Genomic DNA, 20906 nt, shown 5'->3' with positions numbered 1-20906 from the left:
CAAACTCCTGACAGAGCTTCAAGAGGGACTTGTACGCGTCGCGCTTGCCTGTTCGGTACGACGCCAACCATTCCCCGTGGTTGCGCTTCATGAAGGTTACCATATGCATCGACGTAAGAATATGTTCCTCACGCCGAACATCCTTCATGAAGGCAAGGAGCTCGTACTTGAACGGGAAGATGGTCTTGGCGCCTTGTCCACCCAACATTGGGCGCTTGGCGTTGCGTCGAGTCGTCGCAAGTTCTGTGCGGCGCTTTTGCCAGTCGATCCACGTACTTCGAGGTATTCCATGCTCCGCACAGAACTTGCGATGGCTCGTTGCAGTGGTTTCGAACATAGCCATGAGCTTTCGCTTTTCGTGGATGGAGTATGACTTCTTGCGGTGTCGCGTCGGCATGATGTCAAGTGAAGCGTTTCAAATTTTGAATTTGAATAGGCCAATCATAAACTTTCATTAATACTACTTTGTGATTGGCTTGTGATGGATAAATTCAATTTCAAAGGTGCGTCGTCGATGAATAAAATTACATCAATTTAGACAGGTGGTCGGATACTTTGGGGGGGTCGGACTTTTCCGGGGTTCTCTGTACCGTTTGGTACGATTTTTCGCGGTCCATGTACAGTAAGTAAGTACATCATGTTAGAGCTCTTGGCGCGCTCTCGTAGTCCAATCAGAACTATTTAATCCGCTCTGGGGCGGGGTGCAGATAAATTTGAGTTTTACCTACAAATACTCCGGAGTATAATGACAAGACATGTACACCATCCCCAAAGTCGAATCATTATTGTGGGACTGAGGGAGTACTACGTAGTAATGGATAATTAGGTAGTAAATGGGTACCAAACACGTTTAAAGCTCTTTGGAACAAATAAAACATGCGTTAAAAGGGTATTACATGAATATTAGGTTTTTTGGCTGCTATTTACTAGTAGTTTTTAGACGTTTTTACCCTTTTTCTAATGTTTATATCCGTTTTATAACCTAAAACCTGTTTTTAATGAGTTTATCATGTATTTGAAACCCGTTTTTAATCATCTCCATGGCATATTTTTATTCACATAGTCGGAAGCTTGAGGCAAATACCCAAATAGCTCCCTGTTTCATCTGTGTGGCGAGTATTTCGGAAGGTAGCCTGTGTATTGGGAATTCGTCGGAGTTCATTCTGTCAGTTCTCACATCTATTGGATAGCCCTGTGCTACTACTTCGACGTCCTGTGTTTCAGAGAGGTACTGCGTACGGTATCTTGTTCAAACAACAATCTTAGGATATAACATGATAGCTGGTTTAGCAGCCTAATCGTAAGCTAGTTCTACAGTAATACTAGGATCTGAAACTAACTGTAAGTTAGGGTTACCGCGTGCTGCAGATTTTCTTAACGGTTATCATTAACTCCCCTAGGTTACATCGTTTTAGCATTCGTTTCAGAGCCTAAATAGCTCACCTTTTGAATTACTTCGATGTCGTGGCTCACCTCTTGAAATACTCTGATGTTGTGGTTTTCCACCTGTACTGTACTCACATTAACATTCTAATGTTAGTGAATATAAATGTTTTTGTGCGTGATTTTCCTATCAAAACGCGCTTATGAGATACGCCGGAGTAACGTTCATACTTTTGAAACGGTTAGTTATTTTGCATTTGCCACGGTGTAAATACTCAGATAATTTGTAGGTACTTTCTCGTACGTACGTACATAAGCGTACATTACAACAATAATATATTGTATGTATCAAAACGTACGAATGCACGTACCATGGTACAATCCGAATGTTTGGGTGTTTGCCTATGGTAGCCATATTCGAGCAAATGAACCTGGCACGCGACGGCGGCACCGGTGGCCATAGACGTGGAATGGACCCCATTAGGATGCCAAGGCTGCCTTCCATTTCGTCCTCGTTTCCGTCGAGTACGGAGCGAGTGCAACTCCAGGGCATCGCCGAACAATCGCGGCTATTCTTGAAGCGGATGGCGTACTCGCTGGCCACCGCCAAGCCGACATGGGACGTCATGGAAGCGGACAACAATATGGAGCTGTTTCACATCAAAGACAAGAACAGCGGAACTGACGACAACGTGATCAGCGTGTGTGGTGTCGCGGGTGTGTACGGCACTCTGTCGGAAGTGGCCGATGCATTGTTCATCCCGCAGACTCTACCAGACATGACTCGTCGCGGGCCCAAGACGTTCGTTGACGACATTCTTGGCAGCCAGACGCTTCTTCGAGTGGACGGAAGGACATCCGTAAAATGGATGGCAGTGCAATGCGCGGACGGCATGACCCATCGCGACTTTGTCGTGTTGCATGTACAATATCACAATATCAACTTCAGGTCTCATACATCTTGTAGTCGTGTGAACGCTTCCAAGACGTGGAAACCCGAGGCGTTGTCATCTCGCTGCACTCGCTCGACTTTCCCGGCGCCCCGCCATCCTTCGAGACGTCCATCCACTCAGCGTACCGGTTCGTCCGCGGCGGCATCTACCGCTCCGGCTTTGTGCTATTGGAAAACTCGTCCACTCCTGGCATCATCGATGTCATGTCTGTGTTCAAGGTCGACTTCAAGGGCACGGACGTGCGCAGTAAACTCCCGAGGTCGGCCACCCTCGCGGCGTGGCTACATTGGATGGGCGAACTCAACAAGTATCTGCTCTGCGCCAAGCTCCGCCGTGTGGGGGCCCCGCGGCTCCGGCGGCAGACGGCGCCAGTGTCGACGAGGGCCCGCCGGCAGTGCGAATCGTGCGACGCGCCGTTCAAATTCCACTTCCGTCCCCGCAAGCATGACAGACGCCAGTGCATGATGTGCAGCGCCGTGCTATGTAACGCGTGCACAGTCGACTTCTCAGAGTCCGCGGGCACGCCCACCACCGTCTTCTGCATCCCGTGCCTGGTCAAGTGGAACCCCGATGGCCCGAGCATCAAGTTCATCCAGCCGCCGTCCACGACCATCGGGTCGTCCCCGGCGTCGTCGTCGTCATCGTCGTCATCCGTTCAACTTCGCTCCCAGATGCACCACCGGTTCCCGGGTCCCACGACGCCGGCGTCAACAACATCTCACAACCACAGTAGTAGTAATCCCTGGAGCAGCGTCGACACCAACATTCCCATTCTGGGGTAGGATGAGTGTTGGTCACTCGCCCCTCGTCACGTTCGTACTGTATGTAGTGACGAAGGCGACTTGAACCTGTATACTCTGCCGCCTCATCCCCCAGCGGTGTCTGACACAGCCCTTCATCGATTAGACCACTTGGTACAGCTGGAGTCGCCGTCCCAGCAGCCGTCTGCCACTGACGACGACTCTTTTTGTATGTATTGAACGGTTGTACACCGTTCGATCGTTAGCTCATTTGAAAGACAATTCTAGGGGACGACGACACGCTGCCACGTCATACAGCCGTGTTTGTTAGTCGGCCCAACGTTCCCAATGACCGCGATGCATCGAAAGGGGGCGACGACCGCATGGAACAACTCCGACGGCACTTGCATGTGGCGGTGGCGGATGTGGTGCGCGAGTCCAGCCGCGGCCACACCGCCGCCGCCAAACAAGCCCTGGAACGCCGAAACCAACTCAAACGACAAATGAAACACCTGCACGATTGCTCGTTGGGCGGCGCGCGACCGGTACGACCGTCCACGGTCTGATTCTGATCCGTGTCTGATATTCTGATTCCCAGCGAGGTTCGAACGAACGATCGACGTTGCGCGAGGACCTGCGCGCGTCGCAGGTAGAGCTTGCTGCCCTGCGAAGCAAGCACCCCGGCGACGGCGTTCCAGCGTTTTCCACGTCGTCCATTGCAAAACTCAACCCACATGACATTGCCGCGTTGCAAGCAAAGTTAGACGGCCTCTTGGTACGACTGACCCCTATTTTATTCTTTCCCCTATCCAAAACGTGGCTTCTTGTGTGCAGATATTATGCCTCTTCTATCAACCGATTCATTGGACTGTGAATTTGTATGTCAAAAGTTGTCGCGATTGTAATCGCACTCATTTGAAGTCACACTCTACTTGGAAATTTGATATTGGTTGCCTGCATTTTAATTGGCTCGAAGACTTCTGGACATTTATTTGGTTGAGTCGCTTGTCGCTTCATATTTTCTCCATGTCGGTCGAGTTGGGAATAAACAATATATATATATTATGGATTCGGTACAAATTTCCAGACCCTGTCGAATCGAACCTCGCCGCCGAATCGAATCGCGAATCAACGTTATTGGCTAATATCCAATTTTGAGTGGATTTGATTGGCTCGGACAGAAAGAACAAGTGTATTCAACCAATCAGAACTCCAGCGTGATACAATATTGATACGCGAATTTTGGAAGTTCATAGCAAAAAAAAATTCGCAATATATACATATATATATCATTATCCAGACTGGGAAGAATCAGAGTCATGACACTCCACATAGAGTACGTCCACGTCCACCGTCAGCGATGAATCACTGGACGACAACAACAAAAGAGGGAGCTACGGCCAGACTTCGCCCGCCCAAGACAAGTGGAGGCGACACGGGCACTCGAACCACCATCGCATGGAGGACCCTACACTTTCCAAGTCAAAACACTCATGCATGAACGACAACGATGTCGCAGATATGCCGGTGGATCGCCTTCGGCTCAGCGACATTCAGATCTTCACCGCGTCCAATAAACGGGTCGACATGAAGGACTTGAACCAGTTAGACGACATCCATAGTTTTTCCCTTTAACCTAACAAACCCACTGCCGTCTTCGTGTATTGACCTTCGCGGCGGAGAATGGCGTCAGTTTGGTGCAATTGCATCAGCTGATTCAACACTTCAATTTGAGTAGTCCAGAGCGACCCCGGCGTCCACGGCAGCGCCAACCTGACGATGCAGCACACTTCGATTTGCAGGCGCGCGTGCGTCGTGTAGGTCGTCTGACACGAAAGAGCCACTCGAACCACGTCTTGGTGGGTCGCAGACAGAGCAAACACGTGGCGCACCAGCCGAAGCAGTTCGTACACGGTGGCCTCATGTCGGTGATTGTGATATGTCACCAGGGCTTCGTGGAGGCAATCAAGGCCGCCGCCACTAGACAGCTACAATTGCCATCATGGCATACCACCAACCATTGAAGCCAACGTTGAACAACATACCGTCAAGGCAACGGTTGGGGCAATGTGGCACAGCAATATATACAGATGGACCACCTCCAACACGACGATTTCGTCGTCAATGTACGTGATAAACACGAACCGAAACCACGAACCATCGGCAAACAAGCCAGTGGCCGAGTCTGCAGTGACGTTCATATCGTTAAGCATGGACAACACATAGAATGTCGCATGTACGAACCTTTGTCGGCGATGGCGGTGACGCATTTCAAACAAACCACCACCAGCGACCGGGGCAAACTCTGTCGCACGAGGAGCCCTTTCATGAGCGCCCCGGTACTCGCGATTGCGTCCTGATACGAATCAGACAAGCTCGATATTCTGATTCTGATACCTCCCGAAACCGCGATTTGAAACGTGTGGCCATGGACAACAGACTCTGGCAACCATGCAGTTGAATGTCCAAGTTGTCGGTATGTCGGTGAAGCGTCTTAAGGACCAGTAGCGTCCCGTCCATTGCCTCGAGAAAGGCAAGTCCAGATGGTTCGCTTGCCCCCAACAGGGTTGCCAATGCCCAAAGCACTTCCCGAACCACTCGAGGCACTGCCACGTAATACACCTACGGATAAGTGACTTCACCGATCAAAACATAGTAAAAACGCACCAAGGACTGCGTGAGCTGGTTGAGCCCTCTTTTCGCTTCGAAGCGCAGGACGTTTCTGGACGACGTTGCTAAGAAACGAAAGGCCTGGGTGCCGTAGAACTGAATTTCCTCGCTTTGCATATTGGCCGCCATGACGTCCAGCACCACATCGCACGCCCCAGACACACCCAAGCATTTGGCGTCACTTTCACCGCCTACTTCAGACGTCACCCCCCGTTCAACTTGGCCAAATTGGAATGACCTTTTCGATCGATGCACTGTTGGACTGCCATCAGTCCTTCCACAATCACATGTCGGTCGTCCCAGTGGTCGCGAATATGCTGCACTATCATATCGTACGCCTTGGTTGTCACAGCCTCGTCAAACGACGGCCGCAGCATTCTTTTTCAGGGATATGACTTGTGAAACGACTGGCAGTTACAAGCGTAACTGTCAGTGATTCGCCTTGCCGAAATGATACGCTTTCCCGTCGTCGACGGTACCTCTCGTCTGTCATGTCGCTCTGTGTTTCATCAAGTCCACGTACGTAAAGGTATTGACTTCGCAGTCCTTGACGACGGAGCTCCGTTGGCTTCGAAACACGGTACCTAATGCGTTATACCACCGATGGATACGCAATGCCTCACTTCGGATGGATGTAGGTGAAGTATGGGTTGATTGCAGTGACCAGGACGACGAAGTGCTTCAGTATGGTCGCTTCTTTGCTGATTTCGGGCCACTCAATCTCGCCCAGGCATGTGACGCTTTGCTACCACCACCGCCTTGAATCGTAGCATGTGGTGATGTAGACTTATCGATTTTCCCTACGCCTAAATATTTTCACCCAATCTGCCAAGGTCGTATGCTACACCAGGTACGCACACCTGACGACTGGGTCGCCTACTCCATTCTCTGACGCAACTTAGAGGCCACAGACACCATACGGCGAATGCTGCCGCGCTCTTGGCCATTCATTCCGTCCTATTCCATGGAGTTTGCGCACAAGCTGCCAGCCGTCCATTCGACAGGCTTCACCTTCCGCCCTTTCGAGACGCCGCATTTGGCTTATGCACGTTTGGGATAACCGTATCCGACTGTGCCTCTGCAGTCGCAAAAGTACTCGGTCCTTCGATATATTGTACTAACAGTAAACTAACTTTATCCTTTGGAGCTAGGCGATTCAATCCAAGCTTTGGTCCTTTGACAAGTGAGCTACGTTCCACGGCCTTGCAGTTACCTTTGGCGTGTGTAGGTTTGACGCAGCCGCGTACGACCACTTGGCACAACTCGAACACGGAGACATGACGTGGATCGTGCCTGGAAAAGTGTTGGCATTTAGGTTATTACACAAATTCTCCAATTTATGAATGTTTACGCGAGTTTCACCCAGTGGCCCGCTCATGGAAAGGCGCGAGTTTGCGCCGACTAAAGTGACGATGCTGGCACAAGACTATGCCAAAGTTTTCAATACGATGGGGGTACGTAGATGTAACGAAGCTAATATTCGTACATAATGAGGTGGCTGTCGTAGGTTTCGTGTGTCGGTAGGTTGGGCAACTTGGCGGTGGCTGGAATAACATGGTGTGATTAGTTCGATTGAACGAGCAATGTTACGATCGAAAGAAATTCGTCCACGCTGGACTGAACCATGTACACCATCCATTTTAACTGCCTCGACCACATATATTCGTTCATTAGTTGTATGCAGGTAGAGTTAATCTTTCCCGACGGAAGCACCCCCGCCGACTCCATCCTCGACTCGTTTCTGAACGTAACCATTCCGTTTGTTTAAGGCGTGCTGGCTAAGTTGACGTAGCTTTGCGAACGCGAGCGAGGGGCAGTGGCGGTGCACTGCAAGGCGGGACTCGGTCGCACGGGGACTGTCATTGCGGCCTACATCATCAAGGTGCGCTGTGAATTTCCGTGTACTGGGACCACATTGTTGACATGGGTTTTCTTAGCATTATCGGTTCACAGCCACGGAGGCTATTGCGTGGTGTCGGTTGTGTCGCCCTGGTTGTATCGTGGGGCCCCAGCAGCACTTTTTAGCCTATAAGCAGGCGTCTTTGTGGGCTACCCCCCTTCCTTCTAACCACCAACCCCCGTACGATACACTCATGTTCACTTCATTTCTAGCCACTCACTCACGACCCACAGGCCAAAACTCAAGCCTCAACTCCAGACTCGAAAGTCATTCACTTAAGTATCGCTGGCGGTTCGGCGCGAGTACCCTAGCGCCAGTAGCACTCGCACCAAATAATACAACTCGACGTTTTTGACTTGGGACTTCTGGTTAAAGTACGCTTGGTGGTCCGCCGCCTGTGTAAGTAGTTTGGTGAAGGTCAAAGTGGTTCAATTTGCACTTGTCATTACCGTCTCGTACATGTCGATGACTTCGCGGTCGGAGAATTCATGGGGGAAATGGGTCAAACACTACCCCATCACCACACAATTATTCTCCATCGCAGAAATGACAGTTCTCACCGCCGTTTTAAATTCCTTAAAGTCCAGGGCTTCGGACGAGTCTTCGTGCTGCATCGTAGCCATCAACGCATCCAAGTCTTGCGTGGCCTGATGGAGCCATACATGGACCACCAATCGTAGCACCACTTCAAGTTGCAGGTGGACCCTAACCACCACCACCAACCCCATATTACACCTGACTTTGCATGCTCGTGAACGCACGTTTTCCCTCGGAGGCTCTGGTGGCGACGGGACGACATCAAGTTGGTCGAATAAGTGGTTGTCGAGCGCACAGTAGAAATCGTCGTCCGCGTCGTGTTCAACGCACTTCGCGAAGTGCTGACGCCGTCATCATCTGCCCAATACGTCGTCCGCGCCAAGTGGCTGGCTTTGGTCGCTTCCGCCCCCAATATGTCGGCGATTCGGTCGGCAGACTCGGCAGACACGACGATGCGGTCGAACGGATGATTGCGAAGAAACTCGCTGAGAGGGCCACTGCTTACTCGATCGACGGTCACGAACGCTTCGGCCAGCGCTTCTTCGACCGTTGCCATGTCAAACACGGCAGGTTTCACCAGAGACGTGGCGAGGACGCCGGCGAGCGTCGGCAGGGGCACGAGGGCCCCGACGACTGTCAGCAGGCAGTCGGCCAGCCGAGGCAGGTACACGTTGACGCCGGAGAGACCGATGAGGGTTGCCATCACCTCCACGCGGGCATGGGCACCCTTGTGTTCGATGAGCCCCACCGTGAAGAGGTACAACTGGGCCGCGGCCACAGTCCGGCTTTTGAACTTTTGGAGGAACCAGCTCCACATGAACATGGGCAGGCTCTGCGTCGGTAGCTTGGCTGCTCCGTGTCGGCTGTCGTCGAGCTGCTTGTCCACCCACAGCGCGTTGGTTGTCTCCAAGACGGACGTGGCTGTCCACAATGCGAGCAACTCGTCCGGGAGGCTGCACGTGGCTACCACGGCGTCCATCCACCGTTGGTGCACTGCCGCGTCGGATCGGCTTTGCCACACTCGGTCTTGGAACTCGACCGGCCACGTCTCGTTGCTGAGGGGGCTAAACAGCCTGCGGTAGAACATCCATGGACAGGTTTGCATATAGTCGTCCGTGCCGCGCACCCGCGGGATCACCAACGCATCTACACGCATCGTCCGACATGCGTCCATGGATATGTTGTGTCTTACCTCGTTTTCGAATCCCAAGTCGACGACCGCCATTCCGACGCCCTTTGGCGGGTTCCACATCCACCGGGGCTGGCATGTTGGCCATCGGAATCAGCTCCTTCAAGGACAATTCCTCCATCTGCCGCATACAGTGCTGCACCACTTCCCGCAACTCGGCGCTCGTGAGTTGCTCCTGGATCAGTCGCTCTTCAAACTCGTTGCTAAGCCAAATTCGCAAATCAGATAGTATCATTAATGGTTGAACGTACTTGGTCAGTCGGGTCTGATCCAGCACGTCCATGGTCATGGCTTGGGTCTGTCGTTGGGTTGTGTCCAACGCCACTTGAACGTTGTGCAATTGGGCTGTCACGTCATCGACCTTGCCGTGGGCAATTTGCACTTCGCGCACCAACTAGAAAGCAGGATTTCATGAGTTATTTCGTGATAGTATTACTATTCGTAATACATATTAACCTGCGTATTGGCTGCTTTTAATGCAGTCACTTGAGCCTCCAGCGCACTCGACCGCATCGACAGGACCACCGACTCGGCATACTTTTGCTTCCACGCCGCTGCCTCGGCTTCCAACTGGTCAATCAAATGAATTTCGCTGCATCCTGAATGAATGGACAGGATTCCTCGAAATGAGATTGTACCTTGATGGCGAAATGCTCCATCGCTTGCCGGTGCTTTTGGGCGTAGACCTCACGAGTCAGCATGTGTTCCAACTGAAGACTGGCATCATGCGGAGGATATTCAACCGGAAGGAGCGGCGGCGGCTTGTTGTCTCCAGCGGCCGCCGACTCCAGCGTCGGGGGTGGACTGGATGACAAATCATAGGATGGCAGGACAAACGTGTCAGGATGAGACGCCAACGAGTTGCGGCGATGGTGGGTGGACGGGGCGGTGTTGGGGGACAGTAGGGGCGCCAACGTGCTCGCGGACGAAGCCTGGGTTACGAATCAGGCTCAGACACATTTCTGATTCCACTGTACCCGTCTAAGTGCAACCTGAGCCATATGTAGCGTTAGTCGCAGAATGCTGGGACTCACTCGTACCTGTGGAATGACAACCGACGGTGACGATGGCGACTTGGTTGCGACCCGCAGTCGCCGCTTGGCGGCCACTTGACGAGAAAAGGCCGCTGCTTTCTGCCGGACCACATCGTCTACGTACTCCTATACATGTATATACATAATAGATGTTATGTTTGTGTGTCCATCTTGCCAAGCTGACCTTTTCATCTCGAGTGAGGCAGCTATCTAGTTCTGCTTGGAGCGTTTGGACGCTTCGTGTAGACGGCGCCTGCTGCCGCCGCTGCATCATTTTCTCCGTCGACATTTCCATCAAGCGGAGCGGACTTGGAGGCTCCATGGTCTCATGATTGCTCATTTTGCCCTCAAGCGTATGACGTTTCGACGATCGTGTAACCGACTGTACTTATTGCCAGTTACAAACCAACTCGGTCGGGTATACCAGAACTGAATTATAATAGCGTAATGTATTATAATTGCTTCGTTGGTACGTATTCTAATTCTGCGCCGGGTTGTCGTCTTCAGTATGTTCGACGAGTTTAAACTTCTTGCGCGGGTCGTCGAAGCGCGTCATCTTGAGGTCGCTGCCCACGACGCCGACGCGGCCGTCGACCGTGGCGGGGGACGCGAAGATGCTGCTCTTCTTCGGGTTCGAGATCACGCCCACCACGCGCTTCTTGCTGGCTTTGGCTTTGAACTTGGTCCAGTCGTTCTGCTTCGTGTTGCGTTCAATGTCGATGGCCTTATGTCGGTTCAACGACTTGATCGCTCGAATTCTAAAGATGAAAAATGAGATATTCACAAGGCACATAGATCAACAGGATGTACCGCTTTCGCTTGCGATCGCGCTCGGCCTCGGAATCTGTGGGCAAAATGGCCAAATTGGCCGGAATCACGATCAGCGTGTCGTCTTGCTTGGGGGCTGCAACTGCCGCCGCCGCCTTGGTTTCCAGTGGACGGAGGTAGGCCGTGGGCACTTCCTCCGTGTTGCCGTATCCCTCAAAGAGCACCATCACACCGTAGGGAGTGACTGACTTGATGACCGCTTTGTAGTACTTGCCATCGAGATAGTACTTGGCCTAACAGCATGCATAATTCCTTGAAGAACATCCGAGTGAGGAGTACCAAGCACGCTCCGTCCACGTCAATCAACTCCTCGCTGAGCGGCGGCACAGATCCGGTGTCGATAGATCGAAGGGACGTCAAGTCTACGTCCTGCTTGACGTTTAGCCCTAACAGATGGATGTTGAACGTATGTCCGCCACCTGGCACACGCGTGATGACCTCCACAATTCCTACGCGTGGCACATCAATAACGGACGAGCTTGGGCGATGACGTACCTGGAAGCCATCGGCCTTCGCGTAGCACCTCGACATATGTTCCAACGGGGAAAGCAGCGGTGGCATCGGCAGCGTGGCCGCCGCTGTCTGATGATGGGGCGAGGTGGTGGTCGACCATGCCTTGTGTGAGTTTGATCACTTCCTTCAAGTCCGCAGCGATCCCAACGAGCTCTTCGTTGTCTGGGTCTGTCGTCAGGAGCAACTGGATCGTTTCCAACTGCCCATTAAACGTCACCAGCCGCTCCTGCAGCTCGGCCACGCTCGCCTCACCTCCTGCATCCTTCTCCATCGCTACCTGTCGTCGAAAATATTCGTCGAACAACGGTATTGACCGGATAACAACTGCATCCGGATAAACCCAAATTGACCACTCAACAAGATGAGCGACGAAGGCCAGCGCGCGGCCATCAGCCGGGAGCTGCCGCACGTGATCCGCGCTATGAGCAAGGGACTGGACCCGAAGGAGAAGATCATGATGGACGGCCCTGCCGAGAAGGCCGTGGCGCAGAAGCATTATGACATTGGGAAGACACGAGCGTTGATGGGAGGCGCGTTTGGAGGCGTGCTGGGCCTAGGGGCGTGGAAAAGCTTGCGATCAAGCAGCAAGTTCGCCGGTGCTTTCCTCGGTGGTACGTGAAGGTCCTAACCGCATGCGCGCGAACTCATGTGGCGCAGGATCGGGCGCGTTCGTCGGCGCGGTGTATGGCCTCTTGTCTATCCGGGAAGAGTTCTTTGTCGACATCTTGAGCCTTCCGGACGACCAGTCCGACTTTGCCAAGACCGCTCGAGCCATGTATGGCCAGCATTCTTCCATGCACTTCTTCAACTAACGCTGGGTCGTCCTTAGCATCGAGCGCGAAATGCCACAGAGCATCATCCTCAAGGAAGCCTATCGTCGCATGGGCAACCTCAGCAGCAACTCGGATTCACTCCAGTATGCGCATATATTTGCTCTGCGTTTTTTATGATTTGTATGTAGAACTGCATGGGAGGAGTCCAAAAGGCTGGAAAAGGCCAGCGAACAGCGACAAATGTCGTGGGAATCCACGTCGAATCCCGCCATAGAGCCATTTCCCCGCCAATCTTCGCCTCCATCTATTCCATCCCCTTCGTCCGCTGGCCAAGCGCAGCCCAAGACCCCCAAAAACGTGTTTGGGTTCCCCGCAACCTCGAAAAAGCCCTCTCCAGATAGCTTGGCTTCTGGGCCAACCACGGAGGCGGCCGTACCGCCCACGACTTGGGAAGAAATTCGAAAGCGTAGTAGTGGCGTCCGTTAGGTTGATGAATACTCGAGTAATGGCGTTAATGAAAGCAGTTTACAAAGTACAACAGTATGCTTTTTGTATATGACTATATACTGTAGCATATAGACTACACCGCAGTAGAAGCAGGTGCAGCAGCCACGTCTCGCACGACCCACCGCCGCCGCCGCACCAAACCCAACTTGCGATGGCACGTTCGTTGGGGAAATTGGGAAAAATCCCACGCGTATTCCCATCCGTGGTCGTCGCCGTTGGGATTTTCGTCCAGAGTCAAGAGGGCCGTGGAAATATCCTGGTTGGTCGAGACAGAACCAGTCGCGTTGCTCCAGTGGCCTCTGTCCGACGGCAGCAAGTGCCCTGGATACGTGTGCCCAAACCCCAGAAACGGCTGGTACCGCTCATTCTCAAACACATCCGACGCCGACGCCAGCACAAACTGCAGGAACGTCGTGTCCCACCTTCTTGGTTGAGGAAGTGCCGTCGCGTAGAGGGGCTTGCTCTATAGTATTATAGTTGGAAACTTCATATATCATGGCTAAAGGTAGGTAGGTACTTTGCGCAAGAGCCATCGAAGGATGTTGGCAGGTTGGCCAAAGGCAAACCCGTGATGGCTGCCCTCCTGTCGCATGCGCTCGGTGGGGACGGACGTGTCTGGCTCCATATTGTCATGCAGACTGTGCAGATGTGGCAGAATCCACTTGACAGGGGGAAACTCAATCGACTGAAGAGACTCCAGAGAGGGCCGGCCGGTGGTGGCTCGCTATAAACTGTGTCAATGAAGGAAATATGTACTTGAAGGCAAATCGTGCCTGGGTTGGAGTTGCTGATTGCACCAAGTCCAATACCGTGGGGTGGAACCTCCGCTGATACGCGGCATACCAAACGTCTTTGATCACAATCCCCACCAGTACCTAAGGGAAATCTCTCACACCTTTTTGTGTTGATCAACAAGAGATGGTGATACCAGCAGCTGAACGAGCCACGTCATGGGGTAGTGCAGAAGCCACCAGTACGGAGCCTCCCACGTAGGCACTTGCAGCCACAAGACGTCGATGGCAATCTGCAGGCCATAGACAAAGCCCAAGCTGATGCCAATCGAAGCAAGGAGGAAGCTATTCCAAGTTGACACGACCAGCATGATGCGGATCTACCCATCATGATGATAATTAGCATGGGATGAGACATTGCTCGAAGCACATTACATTCATAAACAAGCAAAGCGCAGTCCAGCCCAAGTCCCCGAGGGTAAGAAGTGACGTCGTGGCGCTGAATGGGTCGACCAATACGCTGGACAGCGTCACAAAGTAGAGCAAAAGCACAGAATCCACCACGCCCAGGCATATCCACGTCCAAAATCTGCAAAGAATCAATATATTCAGTCGATTAAAAAATAGGGAATTCAGTACTGATGTCGATCGAACAGCCGACGTCCTGTGACGTGGTACAGCTGCGGAAGGGCCATCGCAATGTTAGCAGGGACGTCTTGGTCGAGCACGGCATATGCAATGATCGGGAGTGCCGTGAAGAATAGATTGTACCTAAGTAATGCAATATCTCGATATTATATATATATTGCTCATATGACGTTATATAGTACCCTTGCTGAATGAACACGGCGTAGATCAACGCGCCAGAGTACGCCGAGTACGTCAGCATGAACCAGAACATGGACATGCAGTACACAATGTTCTTGTAATATGTAAACCCAATCAAGTGCGCCACTCGGGTGTAGTTCCACCGGCCGTGCACGAGCACCAACCTCGCGAGAAAGTGAAACTGCCCCACGGCAAAGTCGCTCGAATTGACTGCTTGTCGGCCTTCCTGCACCAACCATTTTATTAGCCACAAAGTGCAATCTCAATCAACGACCTCGCCAGCGATGCCCACGCCCACGTGCGCCGTGCTGATCATCGGCACGTCGTTCGCTCCATCGCCAATCGCCAGCGTCCGGGCGTCGGCACAGTGCACTTGGACCAGTTCCACCAGCCGCGCCTTTTGAGACGGCGAGCACCGGCACGCGATGACCACCCGACAAAGCAGAGCCACGCGGAGAAAGTGCAGCGCGTCGGTGGAAGTCGAGGTGTAGTCTGGATCGGTACGAGTACTCTTGCCTAGTACATGTATATATATATATATTTATATAGGAGGAGATGTATACTATTATAACTAGTCTTCATACCGTGCAAAAGCAGTGACAGCGACGTGCCATCGATGACTATGGCCGCCTGGTGCGAAGTGAACGACGAGGCTGACCCCACCAAGCGATTGTACAACTCGTCCAAGTGGTGCAACAAGCTGATGCGCGTGGGGCACGTGTGGGCGTTTACAATGTACCTAGAACGGTGTCACAGATTGTATAATATACTATACTAAGCCACCTGTCCATGTCGTTGGTGAGTAGGGAACAGGCGTAGCCAACATTCACGGCGGTTTCCTGCATGTCTCCCGTGAGCACCCACAGCCCAATACCAGCCTTGGACAGCAACTCGAGGGTTTCTGGCACACGGTCCTGCAGTCGGTCCTCGATCCCCGTCACGCCTACACCCCCAATGTATATATATACATCAATCATCCCATTCGAATATATATATACTACTAGTATATATTACCCAAGAGCGTCAGGTTGTCCTCCATGTCATCCTGCAGCTGCTCCACCCGTTCGGCACTGTGCACTTGGGCGAGCTGGTACTCGGCGTAAAAGCGTTCCCATTCGTCCAAGGCAATCGTTTTGGATGCTAGGGATACTTGCATAAGACACACAAATGGACAGAACAGACCTATAACCAGGGTGCGCAGGCCTTCCGTGGCAAATCCGTGCAAATGAGACTTGGTGGCTTCCACCCACGCATCCGAGCGTAGCCGAGGCCATAAGACCGAGTCCGCGCCTTTGCTCAGGACGACGACGTCTTGGCTGGCGTTGCAACTCTGGACGACCACCGACATGCGTTTGCGAGCACTTGTAAACTCAAACACAGCCAGCAGGTAGTACCTACAGCCCCATCATCGTACACACAACATTCCCAACTCGAAAAGATTGCTACTTGAGCTTGCATACGTTTCGGAGGATCCGTCTTGGGCCAGCTGGACGATGATGGACCCAGGATGCCGCTCCACGAAAGCAAAGCCAAAGTACTTTGCAGCGCTCACCAACGCCAGCTCATCTGGCGACGACGCTGCAAATTCTCGGCGGGCGTCGAGCAACACGCTGTGGGATAGCGCCAAGTGTGTGAAAAACCACCGAATCGCCTTTGCTTGCTCTACCAGTTGTCCCCATCATCCTCAAATCAATTATTTCAACATATACATGTATATATATATATATATATAGATACCTGGGCCCGAGGCGCCATCCAAGTCAGCGTACAGACGCTGGTCTTGGAAACGAACGTTTGGAATGACTGGAGTGTCGTGACTGCCTTCGTCTGTGGCGTCGGTCGAGTTGTTTGGCGTACATTGGGCCCTGGCGGCGGCCCGTCCAATGGCCGTGGTGCCGTTGCCATATGAAACCCCGCGAATGGTGCATTTGCGAAAGTCCATCTTGTTGCATGTGATCGTTCCAGTCTTGTCCGAGAAAATATGCGTGATATGTCTACAGATTATATTTATATATATATATATATATATATATATCATGATGAAGGTACACAAGTGTATCGGATGGAATAAGTGTACTCTACCCGAGTTGTTCGTTCAGGGCTTTGTTCCGAGCTTGCATGGGCATATTCCGATCAGAATCAAACATGTCCTTGTCCCGAGTCATAAAGTACCTGCAACAGATGACGTTATCATACATACAGCAAAGCTATTGGTACCCTTGCAGGTTCTTGACGGCGGTGATGGACACGTTGAGCGTGATGGGCAAGATCGACGCCATCGTAATGAGAAAGTAAAAAAAGGATGCAATGAACGGACTGTCTGGGGCGGACCTGCCCAAGTACGATGGAAGGGCCGGCGTGCTCCACGTCGTGTGCAACGACGCCCCCACGACGCACAAAACCACGAGCATCGCCACGAGCAAAATGACCTGGGCGTCTCTACACAAGTCATGCTGACAATGACGTGCTCACGTCATAATATGTATATGTGACATACGTGACGCTGTCGATCGTCGACTGCTTCATCGCTTGAATTTTCAGGCCTTGCATGAGCTTCGTGTCCACCCCCACCTACACGACATGGCATGTCATCATGACACATATCGTGATAACGTCATTCGTACATAAGCCACGACGCCCCAGATGCGTTGGGTGTTGCGGATCTTGCATCCGCGCCACGCAGTGTGTTGCACACTTATCGGCAATGTGACCATGTTGTCCTCCGCATCTACGGATAGCGTGTCTACGGATAGCGTGACTTCAACATATCGTGACCCTGCCACTGTTCGTACTAGGCATCCGGCAGTGGACGGCGCCTCGATGCACGTGGATGTTTGGAGTGGGCGGCTGATCGTGTGCAAACTCCAGTCCGTTCAAGATGGCCGCGATGTCCGGTTCCGCCACGTTGTCAAACTGAGCTTGCAGGAGTGGCTCGCGCAGTTTCAAGTTGGTTTCGCCATCCAAGCTCTTCGTCTCGATGTAGCACCCCGCCGCCACTTGGCCTACACCGTATACCCAAGACACACTCAAGCCCGATATATATATGAGCAAACTGTACCGTCAGTGGCGACGACCACGAGGTCTGCGGGCACTACGTCGTTGTCTTGCAGTTGGAGGAGGTCGCCGACGACGATGTCCTTCCATGCCGCGGTCTCAAAGGCGCCGGAGGTGACGTTATACCTGAGACAACGAGTGTCGTTCATGTCGTTGTCGGCGCGGTGGCGGTGGTAGTCTTCGATGGCGGCGAAGATGCCGTCAATGAGGACGACAATCGACAACGGCAGGAACTGGAGCGGCACTCCGTTGGTGGGGGAAATCGGAGGAATCATTTGGAGAAACCCGATCGTTAAAAAGTAAAAGTTGGCCGGCTTGCGAAACGTGCGATACAGGAACACGGGCACGAAGCTCCACCACGTGTAATGCGACGTGCAGATGGCATTGGACCGGGGAAGTTTCACGTGACTCTTGGGAGGATTGACCGCCTTGGAGCTCGTATTGTGCAGGATGTCAAAACATTGCACGGACAATTCCACTGCTTCTTGGATAGAGTGCGGTGGCAGTGTTGGTGGTGGAAGGGAGTCGTCAACCGGGCGTTGGCATTGTGGCCGTGCCGAGGTTGTGCAGGAAGGCTGTGGCGCATCCTCCAGCGCATGGTATGAAGCCTCGGCTTCGACGTCATCCAAGCGAACGCGGTTGCTTTTCACTCCAGCCAAGTGTGTCATCTGGGACGAAGATTACGATTGGTACTTTGAACAGTTTCGTTGTCATTTTCCGGATAGGGCAGTTTGGTATGGGGCGTGTCGGATTGTAGCGAGCATTACACAAGAGTTAACCGTCAGTAAAGTACCCTAATTGCAAATCCGGTTAAGACAGGACATTTGATTTCTTATTGGTCGGACTTAGGAATAGGGGTTTCCTGACTCCAAGCGCGGACTGCCAAGCAGTCGGGCAAGCTCATGTAAAACTAAAATTGAAATATGACATATTCAAGTAACGTTACTTTAACGGAGGGTGAGGGAAATATATGATCATATTCGTACAACGAACTCGATGGAGCTGATGCCTATAATCGCAATGTTGTACGATCGGATCAGTTCTCACTTCACCTGATTGTTGACAGAAACCTTCGTCGTCGCATCTTCGCTAGTGATTTGGTCGTCCATGGAAAGGCACTTTTCTTCGAAACAAGAAACCGTTTCATTATATTTTTATCACGGCGTGAATAGAATTTTTTAAAACAACACATCAAAACGATGTTATGTGATGTTATATTTGGAAGCAAAGATAGCTAACAAAGTTGATCGACTTGGAATGTTATATTTGAGGCAGCCACTTTCAAACCCACACAACATGAGCCAATGTCCGAGACTCAATTCGCGTGTTCACAAGCATTATCTCTACATAATGACATATCATAGAGGTCGCTATGAGCTATATTCATCGAGGTATTTACTTACAAAGTATGTTATATTTGCGCTTTTTTGCTACTTTGAGGACTCATCACTCATGCTACAATGTTGCAATCGCCATATTTCTAGCTCTGAACAATAGCCTACAACTAAGTTTGCAATATCTACATTCATTACCCCGCTCGTAGACAAGCCGTCAGAGAGATATTCGATGTCAAAACCACGTACTTTCTTAGTTAACTAACAAAGTTGACCATAAATTATGACTAACTTCAAGTCATATTTGAAGCAATGTTTTATTATTATGTTAATTGGTTTTTAAAATTTCAAACTATTCAATGTCAGGTCCATTAAAATTACCAAACAGTTTTGAGCTGACAGTGAAGTCACTACACCATGCGTTCCCAGTTGTCGCGTCTCCTCAAAAGGCCAATCGAAAGTCCTCAGCCCCTAGTGTGGCTATAAGAGCCAGTGCGATCGAGCTGCTTGGTATGCTACCAATTCATTTGAGGCTCGCTGTTTTGGTCCCGCCCCCTCCAGTGCATTTTTTGCACCATATTCAATATTGAATCTCCGCTGCGGACATTGCCGCGGTGGGAGCGAGAGACAGTCTTTTCAAAATTGCGCACCGGTTACATCCAGCGCGTCCAGGTACTAAATACTATTATAGGACTAACGTAAAAAACTAATGTAATTCTAAGATAACTTACACTTAAGTTAACCAATTTATGCTTTATCCGTTTAAGCGATTTCTGATGGTGTAGAATAGCCGTCCGAAAGGCCAATTAAGTGTTTCATTCCGTCATGTGAATAAAAATGCCAAATCAGCGTAGAAGCCATTTATAATAGTCATTGAAGATAAGGTTTGAAGTAACCTTGCCGACACTGGCCACATTGCAGTACTGTACACATAGCCTGTTGTAACCGCTTACCCCTAAGACAGAATTTCAATGCTCCGACACATACATACTTCAAGATAATAAAGTTATCCTTAATTCATTATCAAAATGCGAGTACAATCGCTTAGAAAGTGACAAATTTATCTGGAGGCTGCGGGACTTGATCAAGTTTACAATCCTCAAACGAAATGGCAGTATATACATAGTTCATCATCACCATACAACGCACTAGAATCAAATCGAGTTCAGCCTGAGGAAGAAAGCAACGTGCACTACTTTTAATTGCCATTTTGAAGGATTGGCATCGTCCTCAATCGATTGCGCTGAGTTGCTTGACTCCACACAAAACGGTTGCATAACTTTCAAAAATATGACATTTAAATGTAGAAAATTATAACATAACATAGCAATGTATGCTATAAATTATAGCGCAAGAGGACAATAATTGTTTGTCATCTTTCACGCAATATTTGTAGTTTTCGCCAAAATGCGTCTTTAATGTGCTGCTCCGTGGCTCAGAGATCACCGATCAACGCAAGAACATGATAGCATGTACAGCAGCATTGATACTACGAAATAGAGCAGCATGGACGGTGTTACGATGCTTATTGCGGGATATAATCACACCCAAAGTAAGCTATATTTCAGTTTTTTGGCATGTTTGAGGTCACTTCACGCATGCTAAATAAGTGCAATCGCCACACATCACGCCTCGTTATATAGCCCGCAGCCATCTCTTCAGTTTTCGTATTAATTGTATCACGCCCAGACAAGCCGTAGCTGAGCAATTCAACGACAAAGTCATGTACTTTCTCGATAGTTAACATTGTCATAAATTATGACAAACATTGATGTTAACTTGATGCTATATTTCGATGTATTCGAGTCGTGGATCCAAAATAGTGCTTTTTACTGCGGTCCTGTATATGGTGTTTTTGTTTCCTACCACTTCCTACCAAAACCCTACCAGGTCCTACCATCCGTATAATTCAGCAGTTATTCGTATCCCCCG

At 50.9% G+C, this 20906-nt stretch overlaps 8 protein-coding genes across 11 annotated transcripts; 3 read left to right on the top strand and 5 right to left on the bottom strand.

The window, feature by feature from the left end:
* Positions 1-144: 144 nt before the first annotated feature.
* On the bottom strand, positions 145-291 carry H257_01571 (hypothetical protein; the record flags this gene model as incomplete). Its single annotated transcript, XM_009824840.1, has 1 exon — positions 145-291. One exon carries the CDS (start codon positions 289-291, stop codon positions 145-147), a length of 147 nt encoding a protein of 48 aa, XP_009823142.1.
* A 1577-nt stretch (positions 292-1868) lies between these two features.
* Positions 1869-4711, top strand: H257_01570 (hypothetical protein; the record flags this gene model as incomplete). Its single annotated transcript, XM_009824839.1, has 6 exons — positions 1869-2306; positions 2351-3114; positions 3166-3305; positions 3365-3621; positions 3675-3851; positions 4412-4711. The coding sequence occupies 6 exons, from the start codon at positions 1869-1871 to the stop codon at positions 4709-4711; spliced, it is 2076 nt and encodes a 691-aa protein (XP_009823141.1).
* On the bottom strand, positions 4293-6132 carry H257_01569 (hypothetical protein). The gene is made up of 6 exons (XM_009824838.1): positions 5985-6132; positions 5744-5937; positions 5474-5698; positions 5321-5432; positions 5122-5261; positions 4293-5064 (listed from the first exon to the last, which is right to left on the bottom strand). The coding sequence occupies exons 1-6, from the start codon at positions 6121-6123 to the stop codon at positions 4708-4710; spliced, it is 1167 nt and encodes a 388-aa protein (XP_009823140.1). The 5' UTR covers positions 6124-6132; the 3' UTR covers positions 4293-4707.
* Positions 6133-6584: 452 nt separating this feature from the next.
* Positions 6585-7925, top strand: H257_01568 (hypothetical protein; the record flags this gene model as incomplete). Its single annotated transcript, XM_009824837.1, has 10 exons — positions 6585-6596; positions 6649-6845; positions 6975-7061; positions 7113-7200; positions 7254-7266; positions 7314-7372; positions 7431-7493; positions 7539-7628; positions 7684-7826; positions 7880-7925. The coding sequence occupies 10 exons, from the start codon at positions 6585-6587 to the stop codon at positions 7923-7925; spliced, it is 798 nt and encodes a 265-aa protein (XP_009823139.1).
* Positions 7926-8074: 149 nt separating this feature from the next.
* On the bottom strand, positions 8075-10728 carry H257_01567 (hypothetical protein; the record flags this gene model as incomplete). Its single annotated transcript, XM_009824836.1, has 9 exons — positions 8075-8155; positions 8207-8351; positions 8408-9329; positions 9376-9575; positions 9624-9766; positions 9829-9942; positions 10011-10304; positions 10413-10532; positions 10591-10728. 9 exons carry the CDS (start codon positions 10726-10728, stop codon positions 8075-8077), a joined length of 2157 nt encoding a protein of 718 aa, XP_009823138.1.
* Positions 10729-10819: 91 nt separating this feature from the next.
* Positions 10820-12038, bottom strand: H257_01566. Of its 2 annotated transcripts, XM_009824834.1 has the most exons (4): positions 11730-12038; positions 11514-11683; positions 11217-11467; positions 10820-11164 (listed from the first exon to the last, which is right to left on the bottom strand). In XM_009824834.1, the coding sequence occupies exons 1-4, from the start codon at positions 12016-12018 to the stop codon at positions 10885-10887; spliced, it is 990 nt and encodes a 329-aa protein (XP_009823136.1). In that variant the 5' UTR covers positions 12019-12038; the 3' UTR covers positions 10820-10884. The 2 variants fall into 2 exon arrangements, with proteins under 2 accessions (XP_009823136.1, XP_009823137.1); XM_009824835.1 differs by having other exon boundaries at positions 11514-12038.
* A 53-nt stretch (positions 12039-12091) lies between these two features.
* On the top strand, positions 12092-13058 carry H257_01565 (hypothetical protein). The gene is made up of 4 exons (XM_009824833.1): positions 12092-12358; positions 12405-12522; positions 12577-12663; positions 12709-13058. The coding sequence occupies exons 1-4, from the start codon at positions 12109-12111 to the stop codon at positions 13004-13006; spliced, it is 753 nt and encodes a 250-aa protein (XP_009823135.1). The 5' UTR covers positions 12092-12108; the 3' UTR covers positions 13007-13058.
* H257_01564 (hypothetical protein) lies at positions 13041-18327 on the bottom strand. 3 transcript variants are annotated; one of them, XM_009824830.1, is made up of 20 exons: positions 17645-18322; positions 17379-17588; positions 17211-17329; positions 17084-17157; positions 16804-17025; positions 16669-16758; positions 16324-16580; positions 16047-16248; positions 15769-15980; positions 15601-15726; positions 15370-15529; positions 15171-15325; positions 14861-15102; positions 14589-14812; positions 14398-14529; positions 14194-14347; positions 13956-14138; positions 13801-13902; positions 13545-13751; positions 13041-13490 (listed from the first exon to the last, which is right to left on the bottom strand). In XM_009824830.1, the coding sequence occupies exons 1-20, from the start codon at positions 18306-18308 to the stop codon at positions 13101-13103; spliced, it is 4125 nt and encodes a 1374-aa protein (XP_009823132.1). In that variant the 5' UTR covers positions 18309-18322; the 3' UTR covers positions 13041-13100. The 3 variants fall into 3 exon arrangements, with proteins under 3 accessions (XP_009823132.1, XP_009823133.1, XP_009823134.1); XM_009824831.1 differs by having other exon boundaries at positions 13041-13751; XM_009824832.1 differs by lacking the exons at positions 13041-13490; positions 13545-13751 and having other exon boundaries at positions 13763-13902; positions 14194-14529; positions 17645-18327.
* Positions 18328-20906: the final 2579 nt, after the last annotated feature.

Source organism: Aphanomyces astaci (assembly GCF_000520075.1).
Source record: "Aphanomyces astaci strain APO3 unplaced genomic scaffold supercont1.2, whole genome shotgun sequence".
Lineage (NCBI taxonomy): Eukaryota > Oomycota > Saprolegniomycetes > Saprolegniales > Verrucalvaceae > Aphanomyces > Aphanomyces astaci.
The sequence above is the reverse complement of the archived record's forward strand: the minus strand, read 5'-3'. Positions and strand labels throughout refer to the sequence as shown.